Raw genomic sequence first — 15,246 nt, 5'->3', positions numbered from 1 at the left:
TAGACATAGAAGGGTGTGTCATTCACGCCCGTAGTCCTATCCGTGGCCCCCCTCTCATAATAATCACAGATCTATTCTTACAAATGACTGAGTCCCATCCGCTTGCTGTGAGATCAGACTGACCCCTACGTCACAGCAGGCTCCTCCCCTTGGACGCCACGCCGACCTTATGACTGTCAGCAAATCTGACCAATAGAAACTGAAATCCCCACGTCTGACGTATCCCGTGGGCCAATCAGAACGCGGGTGGGCGGAATCACCGCGGGCCTGGCTTTCAAGCTTGGTTGCGAAGGTAAGCTCTGGATGGGTTTTTGTGAGTTTTATTTCACATCTAGGTTATTATTCATTCTGTAAGTTATATCCTAGTGCTGCATGTGCTTGTGTGTTATTGAGTCTGATAAAATAAATTATGTTCGGCCGTTAACGGTCGTCCATTTAGCCTGCCTGGCTAAGTGTACATCACTGCAAAGTATCCCAATCAGAGAGAACAACGGTGATTTCCCCTATTCTAACAATTGTTCTTTGATTCTGATTAATGACTGTATTGTCAGCTCTATAACAGCCTTGTCAGTGAACGTAGACATCTGTCAGAGGATCCGAGCTGCCTTGAAACCTTTTTTTGTCAGTTACTACTTTGTTATTGCTGAGTTACACGGTTTAAGTTGGCTTTCTCTAACAATTAACACCTGTTTTCAAACAAAGGGATCTGTCTGTAAGTGTAAAAATGCATTGGTTTTGAATTCAGCCTAACTCCCCATAGCTACCTCTACATATTGTTTACATCTGTTTTACCGATCACAGTATACCGGCTTCACTGTCTGCAAACTGCATACTAAAAAGGCTGCTGAGGCAAACATTTGTTCAAGTCAACGCCCAAGTCATTATAATAAACGAATTATCTAATGTTAACATAATATTGTGTTCTTCTGTATAGAGCCATCACCGCTGTGAGAACTGACTTATTGCCTAGCTGAGGAGACATCAGGACGGATACCATATCCTACCACACCTCTTCTTCTCCAAGCAGCCCCCTCGCCTGTTGGATACTGTTCAGGAACTTTTTGAAACTTGTCAACATTATATATTTGTTTACCTTTTAAAACGGAATGGATTTTGAAAAGACCTAACCTGGATGGTTTGCTGTCTTGTTAAAAGCCTACTGTTGGAGTTTGCCAAGTTTTGAGGAGGTTTCATCAAGTCTTTTTGGAGGGGAACTAACTGAAAGCCGAAATATGGATCAAGCCAGCGGCGGGGAGGACCCGAATAAACCCTCTAAAAAGAAGTCCAACGAGGACGAGAGTAAAAACAAAAAGCTGGTAGGTCATGGCTCGTTGCTGTTGTATGGAAGAAGTATGCAGTGAACTGTCACATCCTGTATTCCCATAAGCAAGGGTTAATTTCTCCCTCAGCTTTAGTGAGCCTGAGAAAGTTGCACTGCTCCATGGTAGCAAAAAGTTTGCATTTTTACCTCAGGTTATAATGGCTTTGTTGGGCACATTGCACTGACAATGTGGGCTTTTATCATACAATTGTATACTGTTAAAGTCAAATAAAACCAGGCCAAATTGATACTCAACTCGAGTAAATGTAGTAAACACCTTGTTGTCAATACAGCACATCTCTATTTTAATGCAGGATGAGGCTCAAATAGTTATTGATGTGTTGTTATTACTTTTTAATGTAGCTGAATACAGAGAGGCTAATAGCTGTGAGAGTTCAGCTAAAGAGATATTGTTACATTGAGTGCTTTGCTTTTCATAGCACTCAGTGCATCATGTGATTATCCCTGTCAATACATCTCCTGAAAGTTATCTGAAGAGCATTCTTGTTGTGACAGTTGGGCTTCAAAGTGTTTTTTTAATATTATGCAAAGTTCAGTTACAAAATGACTCATTGCAAAGCAGGATGTCTACGTGGTTTTGGGTGTTTTATGAACTGCGAGAGTGTGTGTGATTGATAAAACCTATCCTCAGTCAGACTGAACTGTATTATCAGCTCAATTGTGACAGTCCAAGGAGGACATTATCTATTAGATAACAAGTGACCAACTATGTCACCAACATTCGTGTCAGTTTGGCTTCTCTTTTGGCTTGAAGTAGTTTAATAGCTAATGTAGAGTAAGGATTGTGCTTATTAAGAAAGTAAGCTACCCTGAGTCTGCTTTATGGGAGCTGAGATGTTATTAAGCTATTCCTGCATGCTATTGCCTGGAAATGAGATCAAGACTTGAGGTTGTCGTGGTAATAGTTGAAGTGGATTGTGTTTAAAGTCTGGATCAATAACTTCTAATCACACCCTTTGCAGTGCTTGTTTAAACAGTGTCTCTTTCTTTAAGAGCAAGCGCCTTATTTGTTGAACTTTAGCCGCTTTTGATTCTCTGTCTTAGGTGGAATGTAAACCTGTAAATCTCTGTCACATGTATATCACTGCTTACACACTGTCATCAGCTGTAGACATTACTGGTGGAAATACAGTTTCCCTTACCACAGACAATACACTTTGGCTGCTATTGATTATTGTTTCTGCTTTTCAACGTTTGTCAGCGTGGAAAGCATGGCTGCTTTTGAACTTCCTAAAAGATCTCTCTGCAGCCGTCAACTGACTGAAAGTAGTGTTTTAAAACGGCTTTATATTCTGCCATCTACTTTTCTATCGAGTTGTTTCTACTTTTACAGAAAGTGACCAATGAGCCAAGTTGGACAGATTGCACAAACAAGGGCTGCCTGATAATTACTTCCATCAACACCTCACTTACGTAGGTGGTGTTTCTCTGGTATAAAACCAGTCCTAAAAGTGTGACATATGGAGTCTAACACCACTGCTGTGTTTCAGATTGGGTAAACACTCCCACACTTATAATCAATGGTTTTGTTCAGCAAAGTAAAGGTGAGGCAAAGTGTGACCAAACAACCGCCAGACAGGAAATCCCAGAGTGGACTGAAATGACACGTTCTCTCAGAGCTACCTAAAGGGTGTTGTCTTGAGTATCAACAGCCTGCAACTCTTGAATATCCTGCCTCCCAAGTTAAAAACATGTTTGCAAGGGAATCTAGATGACGTAAGCTTTTCAGCAAATCACTAGTGAAAAGTCTCTATGACATCACTTCTTTTTGTTCCTTAAAGTGGTCTCAGGGCCCTGTTGCTCAATCCTCCAGGCAGAGCAGTCCGAAGCAAAGGAAGCCTGAACTGTGGCAGCTGCAAACATCTCAGCACTTAGTTTAGGGGAGGAAGTAATCATTCATCCCTGGGTGTAGCCATGATCTGTTCTCTTTTTTTTGTCCCCACTCATAGCTAACCCAATGTAAACTGTAGCTCCAAGTTTGTCTGGGTGCATGTAAATAAGATGTACATGTACAAGCTTGAAGGTACTTGAAAATGTAATCACTGAAACAGGAACTTAAAATCTGCTCAGAAATGAACATTTATCAGATGATTATCTCATCTCTTTCTCATGGTTAAACGCTTAACATTACTAATGTTACTTCTACATTAATATTTACAGTTTTTACCATATATGGGGCTAATCTTACATCACTGACATGCAGTGTAGGCTTCGTGGATTTGTTCCAGACATGCGCTAATGTCCATCATGAGCTGGATCAAAGTAGACGTTGTCATTGTGTCTTCACACCTAGGAGCTGATGAAAAGTACACTTACTGTTCGCATGGCTAAGAAGCAAAGTGGCCGACACTGGCACAGTTTGGTCTCAGCAAAGTCAAATCAGGCTTTAGAGGAGAAACACTGAAAGCTGTATGTTTGTTTAACAAGTCACTGGGCAGGATTACATCACGGCATTTTCACTCGGGCTTTCGGCCCAGAATGTAGATACTCAACAACACAGACCAGGACATTAGAATTTGTGTTGTTTGTCTACTCTGTGATAATGTCCTTTTTGCGATACTGTAGAAAACATCACATCCATAAAAGGCAGTTGGAATGAGGTCATATTAAAGGAATTCAGAGGAGCAGGTTTGACAGAAAAGGAGAAATGTTATCCTTCTGCGTACCAGAGTAAAAGATGACCTCACACAGAACAGCACGAGGGAATCCAGTGCATCCCTATATATGTTTTTGGACTTCACATCACACACTTTATAAGTACAAGCTTATTTTAAACCTTCAATTGTAACTTAGAAAACTGTCATTTATTTTGTGCCCTTATAGAGTGCCACAGTGACGCGTCCTAAAACCTGGAAGTAAGTCAGCATTTTACCACTTCCGGTTCCTTCAAGAAAAACCAATGCAATTTCTCCATAGGATTTTGTAAAATAGCTCGAAATAAGGTCTGTAGTTGACACAAATTGAAGAGACAGATAAGGTTTTGTTCAGGTGGATAATATCCGCATTTCTACCCTACTTTTATAATTTTTGATAGATTTATGATTCAAAATCCTATGGAGAAATTGCATTGTTTTTTGTCAAAAGATCCGGAAGGAGTTTACTTCTGGGTTTTAGGACGCGTTGGCACTGTGGCACTCATAAAGACATTTTAATTCAAAGTGAAGTAATTCTCTCTTTACCAGAAAACTTAAACATGACCCCTTTATGATGCAAGAAGGAATGATAATGTTTAACAACTTTGCTGTAATTTTAGAGGAACAGTTGTAGTATGGTAGCACTAATATAAAAGTATATGAAACAATCCACTCAGCAGAGATTTGTCATACATCAGAGATGTTCATGCTCGAGCACACATTATATTTAACAAAGGCTGTAGTTGCACAAAGTATGTAGAATTGTGATTGCTGTTCAAGAAACAATGCTTTGTTTTAAGTAATGCGTTTTTGTTTATTAAACACACAATGTGTTACTACAATTACCAGTACTTTTAATCTGCATTGAGGTATTTTCATCCTGTAATGTAATCAGTCAGTTAACAGGCTGCTCTTGTCAGCTTTTACTTTTCTATTATCTTGATGAAAAGGAACAAGGGTGATCTGTATCTCAAAGGTCATTTGTTGGTGTGGGAGTGGGAGGGAAACTGGTTAGGGGTTAACTGCATAACAGATGACTTTCTACTCCTTTCCACCATTATTCTACACATTTACTGCAAATAGGTTGAACAGTTAGTCACCACCTTAGTTAATGAGTTCTGAATGAACATGCTTATCAAAATGTACAACTTGATTAGGATAATTGGTTGTGACCTTAGAACGAATTACCCAGTGTAATCAAACAATCTAATGTTTGCAGTACTTTTTACAATACTTTAAATTTGTATGCCGAGGTGAGAAATATGATGAAAAGATATTTAGTAAACTATATATACCAAGATAACAACCCAAGGGAGTAAAATACCTCTGCTTTTCCATCCTTGTTTAAACATAATTTTCATATTAGATAACGCAGAAAATGTGAATTTGTGGTAAAAAAAACGTAAATTTTACTAAAGCTAATATAGCAAGGCACAGGGGTCATATTCATGTGAGTCCCTGTTCACATAGTAAAGGAATTCTGGGCAATGATTAGACAAACTGGCCAACATTTCTGTTCAATAAAAGAAAGTATTTGTATTTGGTCCTGTGGGAAGTAGGGGAATATGTGCTTAGTAAAATAACAACAAGATAACAAAAAGGACACACTTTTGCTTTGAACAAAACCTATAGGTATGCAAGTTGTGGTAGTCAGTACATATTCAGTAAATGTGCGATGCCATCAGCCATGACATCTGTAGCTACTAGCTATGCTGCAGGCTTCTTTCTATTGTGTTAAAGAGATAGGAGAGTTGCTGTGTTGAAATTAATGTTTGTGTTGGCGTCAAAAGTGTCTGGTCTGGAGAGCGCAGGAGCATGCTACTTGTTAGCCACGAGCTACAGGAACAAGCCAGGTGCAGCTAATTATCATTGACGTTAGCCGACCCGTCTCCCAGCAACTATGATTTTTTGGCTAGGGTAACCGTCAAACTGTGTGGAAATTGTTTAGCTTCAAGGCATGGGTGGATAAGATGTAACGGAGCTTTTACTTCCGACAAAAACTGCTATACAACTTTGTCTAACCACACCCTTATGATGACAAAGAAGTTTGACAGGTTAGTAAACGCCACCATTTCAAACACTAAAACGTTAGTGTTAATGTTGACATACACTCGAAGCTAGCTACCATGTCCACTCATGGCCGGTACATCAACATTGACCACACCTGGTGTTAATTAAATCCAAATGAAACGTTTTAACCTCACATCGATGTTATCCTGTGTTGATAATTTTCGAAGTGTTGTTACTTCGTTATGCTAATTTATAGTAATGTTAGCTCATGCCCTTGTCACACGAGGACGAAAATGGTCGTATCTGCTACAGTTCTCTATCAGATTGACGGTTCGGCCACACGAGGCCGACACAGAAACGCAGATAACAATAACGGGTCCCTAGGTGGGTAGATCTGCAAACGAAACGCTCTGGGGGGGCAAACTGCTCCGTGTTTATGCCTATACGATCATGTCCTGATAACGATGACGCAATTAGCCCCGCCTCTCCCCACCTCTCCTGCTCAGAGATCAGCTGCTGGGCTCTCAGAAGAGGGGGAGGAAAAGAGCGGCTCCGTTTTTTATTCTTATATTATTATATAGAGTCATTATTCAGTTGTTTTAAAGCTCAATAAATAACAAAGAAGACATCTGACCGGCACTTTTCAAATTTTGTCCGGAAGATTTCAACTTTAACGGACATGTTGAACGGCGGAAAAAAATCGAACTGAAACTCTGCCACACGGTTCCCTTGTCCCTTGGAAGAGGCGGGTGTTTTTCATCCGCTGGTGGACTACCGGAGAGATCTACAGCAGGAGCAAACGCTTGCCTCAGGAAGGGAGAAAAAGAGCCGGAGCGTCCACAGCGGAGAATAAACATAAGGGCAACCATGCGCGGGAAGTCTTCTATCGCTGCTTTTGTGGCAGGACTACAGCACCACTTAAAGGCCTGGCATATGCACTACAGCGCTTTCGAGCGGTCTCGTGTGAACGGACACGTTTCTGGTGCCTGTAGCGTGTGGACGGAAGACTTTTTTGATAACGGTTGCGGTCTGTTATCGTTGTCATCCTTGTGTGGCAAGGGCTTTAATTAGTTGGCTTGACCTAGTAGATACATGATGTTTATATGGCCCGTCATGCTTTGGTTTTGTTGGTCAAATTAAGTGCTTTCTAAAATTACATTGCAAACGGTCTTTAAAATAGGACAATGGGAAGCTGGCATAGTGTCAACATTGGCACACGTCCATCGTTTTCTGTCAGGTTTTATTTGAGAGTATTTGCAACTTGTAATTAACCCTTTTTAATTAATTAGGATTTAATAAATGTAATCGTGCTCGTCATTTAGTTGCTCATTAAAGTAATTAGGGTTTCAGTAATGAATGGACAGTTCAGCAGTCCCCCTGTAATGAGAGACCCTGGACATGGGAAGGTTTGGTGGAGAGGAGGTGTGTATTATTGTTATTGATTAATGCATTGGTGTTTCTAAAGGCCCAGATACACCGGCCCGAAATCGGCAGTAAATGGGAGTCGGGCCGAACATGAGCGTGAGCACGCCCTATTCGGATTGGTGTGCGCCGCACCATCGGGTCTTTTCTTCCGACCTGAAGCCTTTTCTTGCCGATTCAACATGTTGAATCAGCGTCGGGAACACCACCGGAAGTCGGACAAAGGGATAACACTGATTGGCTGTTCAGCTAGCGAATTAGTGCATGAGAAGCGTTAACGGGAAGTGAGGGAGGTAAACAAATAATTTAAAATGGAAGATGGAACACACACGGACGGCTATTTCACCTCATCGGTTTATAGAGCTCCTGTTCGTTCATGTTTTCAATGGACGAGAGTGAAAATGGAAAGAAAAACGCTATTTGTTGTTTGTTTATATCACGGAGTCTGTTCTTCTTCTCTGTCTTCCGGTTGTTCCGGTTGTTGCCTCTTTTGAATGATGAATACACACTACCGCCGCCTGCTGGTAAGGAGAGTTATTGCCACTCACGCATGCGCAGTTCATACGTGCTCGGATCGGATTTGCGGTGTGTTCCAGTGCGCGAAGTCGGCAAATACGCAGGAGAGTCCGGCGACGCAACAGTTGGTGTCGGCGTCGGCGACTTCTCGGGTGACTGGCCGGTGTATCTGGGCCTTTAGGGTCAAAAACACTAAACTCATAACTTAAAATGAATTTTTTTAATCTATTTAATAAAAGAGCACATGTTCAATGTGAAAAGTGACAGTAGATAGATTGGTTGCAATTTGGTGCTATACATTTGTATTATTAAAAAAAAAGGCTGCGCCCCTCCAAGACAATGGTAGGGGAAACACTGGTATTATGGAGTATTACAATGCTATAGATATGTATTGGTCTGGAATAACACTACTAGTCATTTTTCTCTGAATATTTCTGAAACAGTTGAATGGCAGCTGAAATTCCAGTGTGACTTTTAATGAGATATTGTGACTGACTCAATATGTATCACTCAGCTCTGCTACCTATTAGGCCAGAGCTAGTGTAGTACATTTTTGTGTCTGAATTAAGGTTTTTTGTTAGGCAACAATACTGTCAACTTTCATGCTCTTGACAATTTTGACAGTATCACATTTTGAATATCTTATGCCTTACTTTGCCGCTGCCATCGGAAGTTGTGTCATTTGAAGCCTTTGAAGCTTTGATACATGAGCTTTAGGCAAGCCTCAGGGATCATTTTAGGTAATGTCAGCATGTGGTTACAATTTGTTAGCTTGTTGCGCACGGGGTTAAACTCAACAAGTTTGTTTCATGTACTCTTATCTGATATTTGTTTCCACTTTTCCACTATTTGTTGTTGAGTGAGTATAACCGTGCTTTGTCAGGGAGACGTTTGAGAAGCAGCAGGAAACTGAACACATGTGAGCATTTTAATGGCATTCAGGAAGTAGGGGAGAGGAAGTGGTGAAGAATGCTTCCCTCGCAGTTTAAGAAAAAGACAGATCCAATGCTCTAATGTCCCACTCTGAGATGAGCCCTATTCATGTGCATCAGTGGGTTGGATCTAAGACTTATGAATGGGGATCTTGAGCATCATGCATTCCAGTCTTGTCTAACAATGAATGAATCCACTTTGGTCATAGTTGCATATAGTAATGTGATGATGCATGAGTGGTAGTCTGTGTTTTGACTGATCAAGTGCAGGATGAAGGGGAATCCCAGCTCTTTTACTTGTATGACATTGAAGGATTGCAATGGGGGGTGGTTTCTTTAGTTGATGAAAAGAGGTGTTTGTTATCACCATCATGCTTTCATGTATTATTTATTAGTGTTAAATGGATAGCTGTGTTCACACTTACTTTTAAATCATGCGAGATATATGACAATGTGACATCTGCTGAGACACACAGTACATAATGTGTCAAAGAAGCATTTTCTTAGATTCAAGTCCCCATAGCAGTAGCCTTTATGGATGGTTACATCGACATTACAGTGCATTTGAAGTGTAAAATGTAATGATTAAGTTATAGTAATTGATTTGTTGAAAAGTATGTTCATGTAATGTAGGACACTGTGGAAGAGCTCAATGCATGCACGACTAACTGGCCGACAGCGGGGACTTAATTCACTGCCCGGTTAATATCAAACACTGTATATATTCCAAAGGTTAATGTCTAATGAAAAAGGTTTGACTCAGGGATATCATGTGTCATCCTATGTTAAAGGACACACAATTCAATAATTGTTATGTATTATATCACCGGGAAAAAACATACTGTATAGCGGCCACTCATTAGCAAACAGCCGGAGATACGAGGTCATAATGTACCATTTTTTTTAAGATTCAAAGGTTTTAATGTCATATGCACAAACACTACAGTGTAGAAATGGCAATGAAAATCTTATGATCTGAGCTCCTCCAACGATGCAACATATAATATAATAAATTACAAAAATACAAATATAAGATAAGATAAGATAAGATGGACCTTTGTTAATCCCCGTGGGGAAATTCAGCGGTTTAAACAGCAACAGGGTAAGAGTGAAAAACGACAACACAGATTCACACAAGATTAATACAATTAAAGATACAATTCAAATGATATACAGTAACTTTTAAAATAAGAAATGTATTACATTTACATAATAATAATAATAATACATTTGATTTGTAAAGCACCTTTCATTGCTAACAGCAATCCCAAGGTACTACAGGAGGCATTATAAAAATAAACAAAAGTTTAATCAAAAGGCTTTTTTTTAAAAAGAAATGTTTTTAGGCCTTTCTTGAAGGCGTCAGTGGTCTGGGAGGGAATTCCACAGGTGAGGAGCAGCTGCACAGAAAGCCCGATCCCCCATTGTGCGTAGTTTGGTCCTCGGGGGGCGAAGCAGACGCTTTGTTGTGGAACGGAGGTTGCGTGTGGAGGTTTGTGATGTGAGTAGTTATTTTAGGTATGACGGAGCGTTCCCATGGATGCACTGATGGGTCAGTAGTGCGATCTTGAATTAGATCCTGAATGAGACAGGAAGCCAGTGGAGGGAATGAAGGACGGGTGTGATGTGGTTGTATATTCTCACCCTCATCAGGATCCTAGCGGCACTGTTCTGTACGTATTGGAGCTTCTGAAGGCTCCCGCTAGGAGTCCCAATGAGGACAGTGGTGCAGTAATCGAGCCTTGAGGAGACTCGATTAAACACTCATCTGGTTAAGTTATTGACCCCCCCCCGACCCAAAAATGATGGGCTTCCCCTACATTTTTCCCCACGCCACGCTAATGCTTGGTAGTTTTTTGTTAGCTCCCTTTCCTCTTCCCTTGCTTCGTCTTGCTTGGACCAGTTGTTCAGCATCTGACAGGGAGAGTGTGGGACGGAGTTTTGCAATTTTATATACATATTTTAGTCATATATACATATTAAATATATATTACAGTCATACAAATAAAAAATAGTGGTAGAAATAAAAAATAGTGATACAAATAAAAAAATTGTTGCACGTTGAATAGATGTGAACAATACACCACAAACGTTTTATTTCAAATTGTAGCTATTATAGTTTGAGAAGTTATTATTACATCACAAAGTGGCAGCAGTTCAAATAGTATTTGCTGGATATCTTTTAATTCCATAGTCTGTAAAGTGACATTTCTTGTGATGCCATGAACAGCTTAAGAATATTATACACTGACATTTCCAACCAGTCTTATTAACCTTGACTTTTGTAATAGCTGCATTTCATGCTCACCCACTCATGAGTGCGATACTACAAAGTTGCTTTCAACAGAGATGGCGATAACCTGAGGGCAGAGCTGTGCTAGTCTGCAGTCACATGGTCAGTGTGGTGCCATTCAAATCTTAGCTCTACTGGCTTTTGTGCTTCCCTGTTTCAATAGTTGCTGTTTTGGGAAGCTGTAAACAGTCCAAGCACTGTCCTGAAATAATAAAACTACCACAGGCTCATGCCCTTTTAAAGTCAGCTCTCGTAGAAACCTACTGCATTTCTTTTATCCTCTTTTTTCGATATTACATGTTCTGAAAAATATTTGAGTTTTTGGAAGGACAAATGTAAAGTCAACATTGTGCTTGAGAACTCAATCAACACTGATACTGTCAATATTACATATTTTTTAGAGTAATAACTATGTGTTCTGTGCTTGATTTAAATAGTTCCTAAACCAGTTTGTGGAGAGGTCACATTATGGTGGGTGTGTGAGAGAGCTTTCTGTGCCGGGATAAGAGGCTGCTTCTCTGTGTGTTTGCATGACTCACGTGTGTGCTTGTGGCACTGCCTACAGTTGTGACACTGTATCTCATCATGTGCTGTTCAGCTCCCTCAGACTTTTACTCCCATATTTGTTACCAACTCACCGACTTATGGCATGGGAACCTTTCTGTTGCTCGAGGAAAGATGGACTGGATAGATAAATTATAAAGATACATTTCAGTAAACATCTGAGAATTGTTTATAATCAATAAACATCCCTAAAATGCTGTCAACTTAGGACCCTGATCCAAGAAACAGGTTGACTGAATAATCTTGATTTTATTATTATAAATATATTTATTTATTATTATTTTATTTTATTTTAAAATGACTATCAATTAACTTACTCTAAAGTTATTCAGGCAACTCGAAGCAGCACCTTGTTGAAACTGGCCCTAGTGCTGGAGAGATGAGCTCTTCTATCCACGTTTGAATAAAGATGAGGCTTTAGGCTGTAGGGCAAAGGAAACCGATGTTTAGTGTCATTGAAGTTTCAGAACAAATATTTGCATAGAGTGAGGAAATACACTAGAAGGGTTATATAATTCATACCTGGCTGCTGAAGTTAAAGTTGTCTAAATAGCACATTTTGTGTATGCTAAATGAATGATTGCTTTCTAGATGAAGTTTGGATATGTCAGATGAAATGCCAGATGCACCCGCGGTCCCTCACGGAGAGAAACCGCGGGGCCTTCCTTCCTGCAGCAGTCAGACTATATAACCACCACGGCCCCTGGTAGAACCCCCCACACACAACACAGACTATGCTATAACACCCCTTGTTGTGAAATACAAATTATGTGCAGTACATATATATATATACCTGGCTGCTATATCTTCAAAACTGTTACAGGATGTGAATTTTTAAAATTGTGTTTTGAATCTTTAATCTTTTTTTATGCATGCTTCTTAGTTAATATGAAGCTGCGGCTCTTCTCTGCTGTAACAAATGTAACTGTCCCCTCGTTGGGACGAATAAAGGTATTCTGACTCTGGTATAAATAGGGTGTTAGTGTGTCTATGTCCCCCGTTCTCTGCTCTGCTTGAATTGGGCACAGTCACAGTGCAAACATAAATATTAATTTGATAGATTTAATCATGAAGGATAAATTATACTTTTATGCTTCTATAATCTGCATAATCTCTCTGAGTTTACAAAGACAGCTAATGAGAAGACTTTTTAACAAGATTAATGAAGATATATTCATTTATTTAGACTCTATCTAATTCAGTTACTACACTGCCCCAAGATTGAGCATAATGTTGGCACTGCGGTACATCCGACATATGATTACACCGAGATAAAGCATCTGATCAACATGTTTAGGAGCTACAGCTGAACTTAAGAGGCCCATTTTTTTTAAAGTTCAGAACAAGACATAATTGTTTCTTACTTTTCCAATATTAAATGTGTATCTTATCCGTGGTTTGGTAATCGGTACAGACATATATTATAAAAAAATAGACTGCACATGCACTCTTATCTAGTACCTGATTCATTGGCAGTATTTTGATTATCATTGAATATATTCAAGCTCTGCTTCTTGTCTTGTGGACACAATTATTTCTTTGCATTTAGGTTATCCTTTTTTTTTCTTTTTCCATCAGCTTAGTATTTTCTGGTTACTGATAAATATCCTGCTCAACAAAATCCTTAGGAGTTTAAGGTGTGTTGCGATCTTTGTCTGTGTGACTCCATATGTAATGCTTTATACTCTTGTTGTATATTTAAGCAATAGCTCACGACAGGCCGTGGTATACGCTCAGTATATCACGGCTAAGAACCAATCAGATTGCTTGATTTGACTTGTCCGTTTTATAAATATATATATATGTTTATAAGAAAACCAGGTTTTCCATGCAACTTTTCCAACAAAAGCAATAGTCTCCCGTGTTGTGTGCATTACCTGTAGTGCGCTCCTTCACAATTACATTTTGTTTGTCACACAATTTTGCCTTTAGAAAGGTCAAGTCTACTGAGGAATTACAAAGCATGTTTTTACTTGAATTTTGTATTGCTAATAAGATTTTCTTAACCCCAAATGTCTGATAGAATGAAATTATGACATTTTTGTCAGACAATGATGGCTTGGTAGAAACACACGATGACAAGGCCTTACAGCATTTCCGGAGAACTTGATATTATAAGACCTAATTAAGGTAAAACCCCAATTTCCTCCTATACTCTTTTCACAAAGGAATCGTGGCTTCTGATTGCATGGTGATAGTTCCACTGAGTGAGTTCAAATGACGTCATACAGATGGTCCGTTCAATTGGGAATAACAGGCGTTGCTTTTTAAAAGCTGCAATGGTAGCCGATTTGAAACAAAGTCTATCCTTTGTCCGTCTTTGATGTGACACCCAGTGGACTTCTATAATAAAACTAAAATCAATAGAAGGATGATATCAAAAAGAGATAATGTAATATTAACAATAATTGTATTTTGTAAGATTAATTAAAAAAGTTATTGTGTTTTATGTGAACACTGATATGGCTTTGTGTACCCAAATTGACTCTCAAGTTGTGGCATATTGCTCTGCGAATTCATTCTTAAAGATCTGCATGGATTCATAATCATATTTGATTAAGGAGGGACCCAGAGCTAATTTGATTAGGTTATTTAGAGGAATATGTGTTTGGTAATAAACATTTATTATGATGAAAAAGTTTACTTTAATAAGCGGGAGAAGCCCAGAGGACATGGAAGCTTAATTGTTAGATGTTAAATTGCGTTGTTGCGATGTTGCCAAGATAATGGGCAAGGAAAGGCCCTCAAGTCAAGGCAATTAACCAAACAGTGGTTTGATTGTTGTTAAATTGATTAGAAAATGTCTAAGTACTCCATTTGAAAATTAGCTATTGTTTCACGCAGGTTTAGACTCTAAGAGAATGCTGGGCTTAATGACACATACCCTGAGTTAGAAGTGGGGAAAGTTGTTGCTCAGGTCAGAATATTGTGAGACGTTTTTCCGATATGAAAAACGAACACAAATGACGGTGAACAAAAGACATGGACATCCCAGACAGAGCCTTTCATGCATAATACCGGATGAATATGACGTGAAATAACAGCTTGGACAACACAAAGTGTGCACGGAGACAGAGGTTTGTTTTTCTATGTTTCATAGCTTTATCCCATAACTGTTGATCAGCTGTTGCAGACAAAACTAGTGATAGATATGGCAGTTTAAATGTCGGCTCCGTGTTGCCCACAGCGACAGCAGATGAAGATTCACAGAGAGAGGTGCAGGTTAGAGCCAATCTGTTTGCTCGCCCCAGCATCAGTAGTTTCCTGATTAGAATAGTGGAGAAATCTGCGGCTAGAGGCAGGCTTTATGGCCATCACCACCCCACATCTCCCTACTCATTAGTGCTTCACAGCCTAGCGCCACAGCATATGGCGGTGCTGCTGCTGCTTCCCATTTGAGGTGTGTTTGAAATGGCTGTCCCTTGCAGAGCCACAAGCCTTTGGCAGTAGCCTGTCTTATTGTGACTCAGATGAAGATAAACATCTGTAGTAAAGGGAACTTGTGGTTTTAATTTTGTTATATGAGCTATTTGT

The 15,246-nt window shown here is 39.6% G+C and overlaps 1 protein-coding gene across 14 annotated transcripts in view; it reads left to right on the top strand.

Moving 5' to 3' along the window:
- The first annotated feature begins 209 nt into the window (after nt 1–209).
- diaph2 (diaphanous-related formin 2) overlaps nt 210–15,246 on the top strand; it is a 347,379-nt gene continuing 332,342 nt past the window's right edge. For 10 of the 14 annotated variants that reach the window (XM_079670514.1, XM_079670513.1, XM_079670507.1 and 7 more), the window contains exons 1-2: nt 210–292; nt 935–1,316. In XM_079670514.1, the coding sequence (XP_079526640.1) occupies nt 1,233–1,316 (84 nt within the window). In that variant the 5' untranslated portion in view covers nt 210–292; nt 935–1,232. The other 4 variants (XM_079670511.1, XM_079670508.1, XM_079670510.1 and 1 more) reach the window with 4 other exon arrangements.

Source organism: Notothenia rossii (genome assembly GCF_949606895.1).
Source record: "Notothenia rossii genome assembly, chromosome: 3".
NCBI lineage: Eukaryota > Metazoa > Chordata > Actinopteri > Perciformes > Nototheniidae > Notothenia > Notothenia rossii.
The sequence above is the reverse complement of the archived record's forward strand: the minus strand, read 5'-3'. Positions and strand labels throughout refer to the sequence as shown.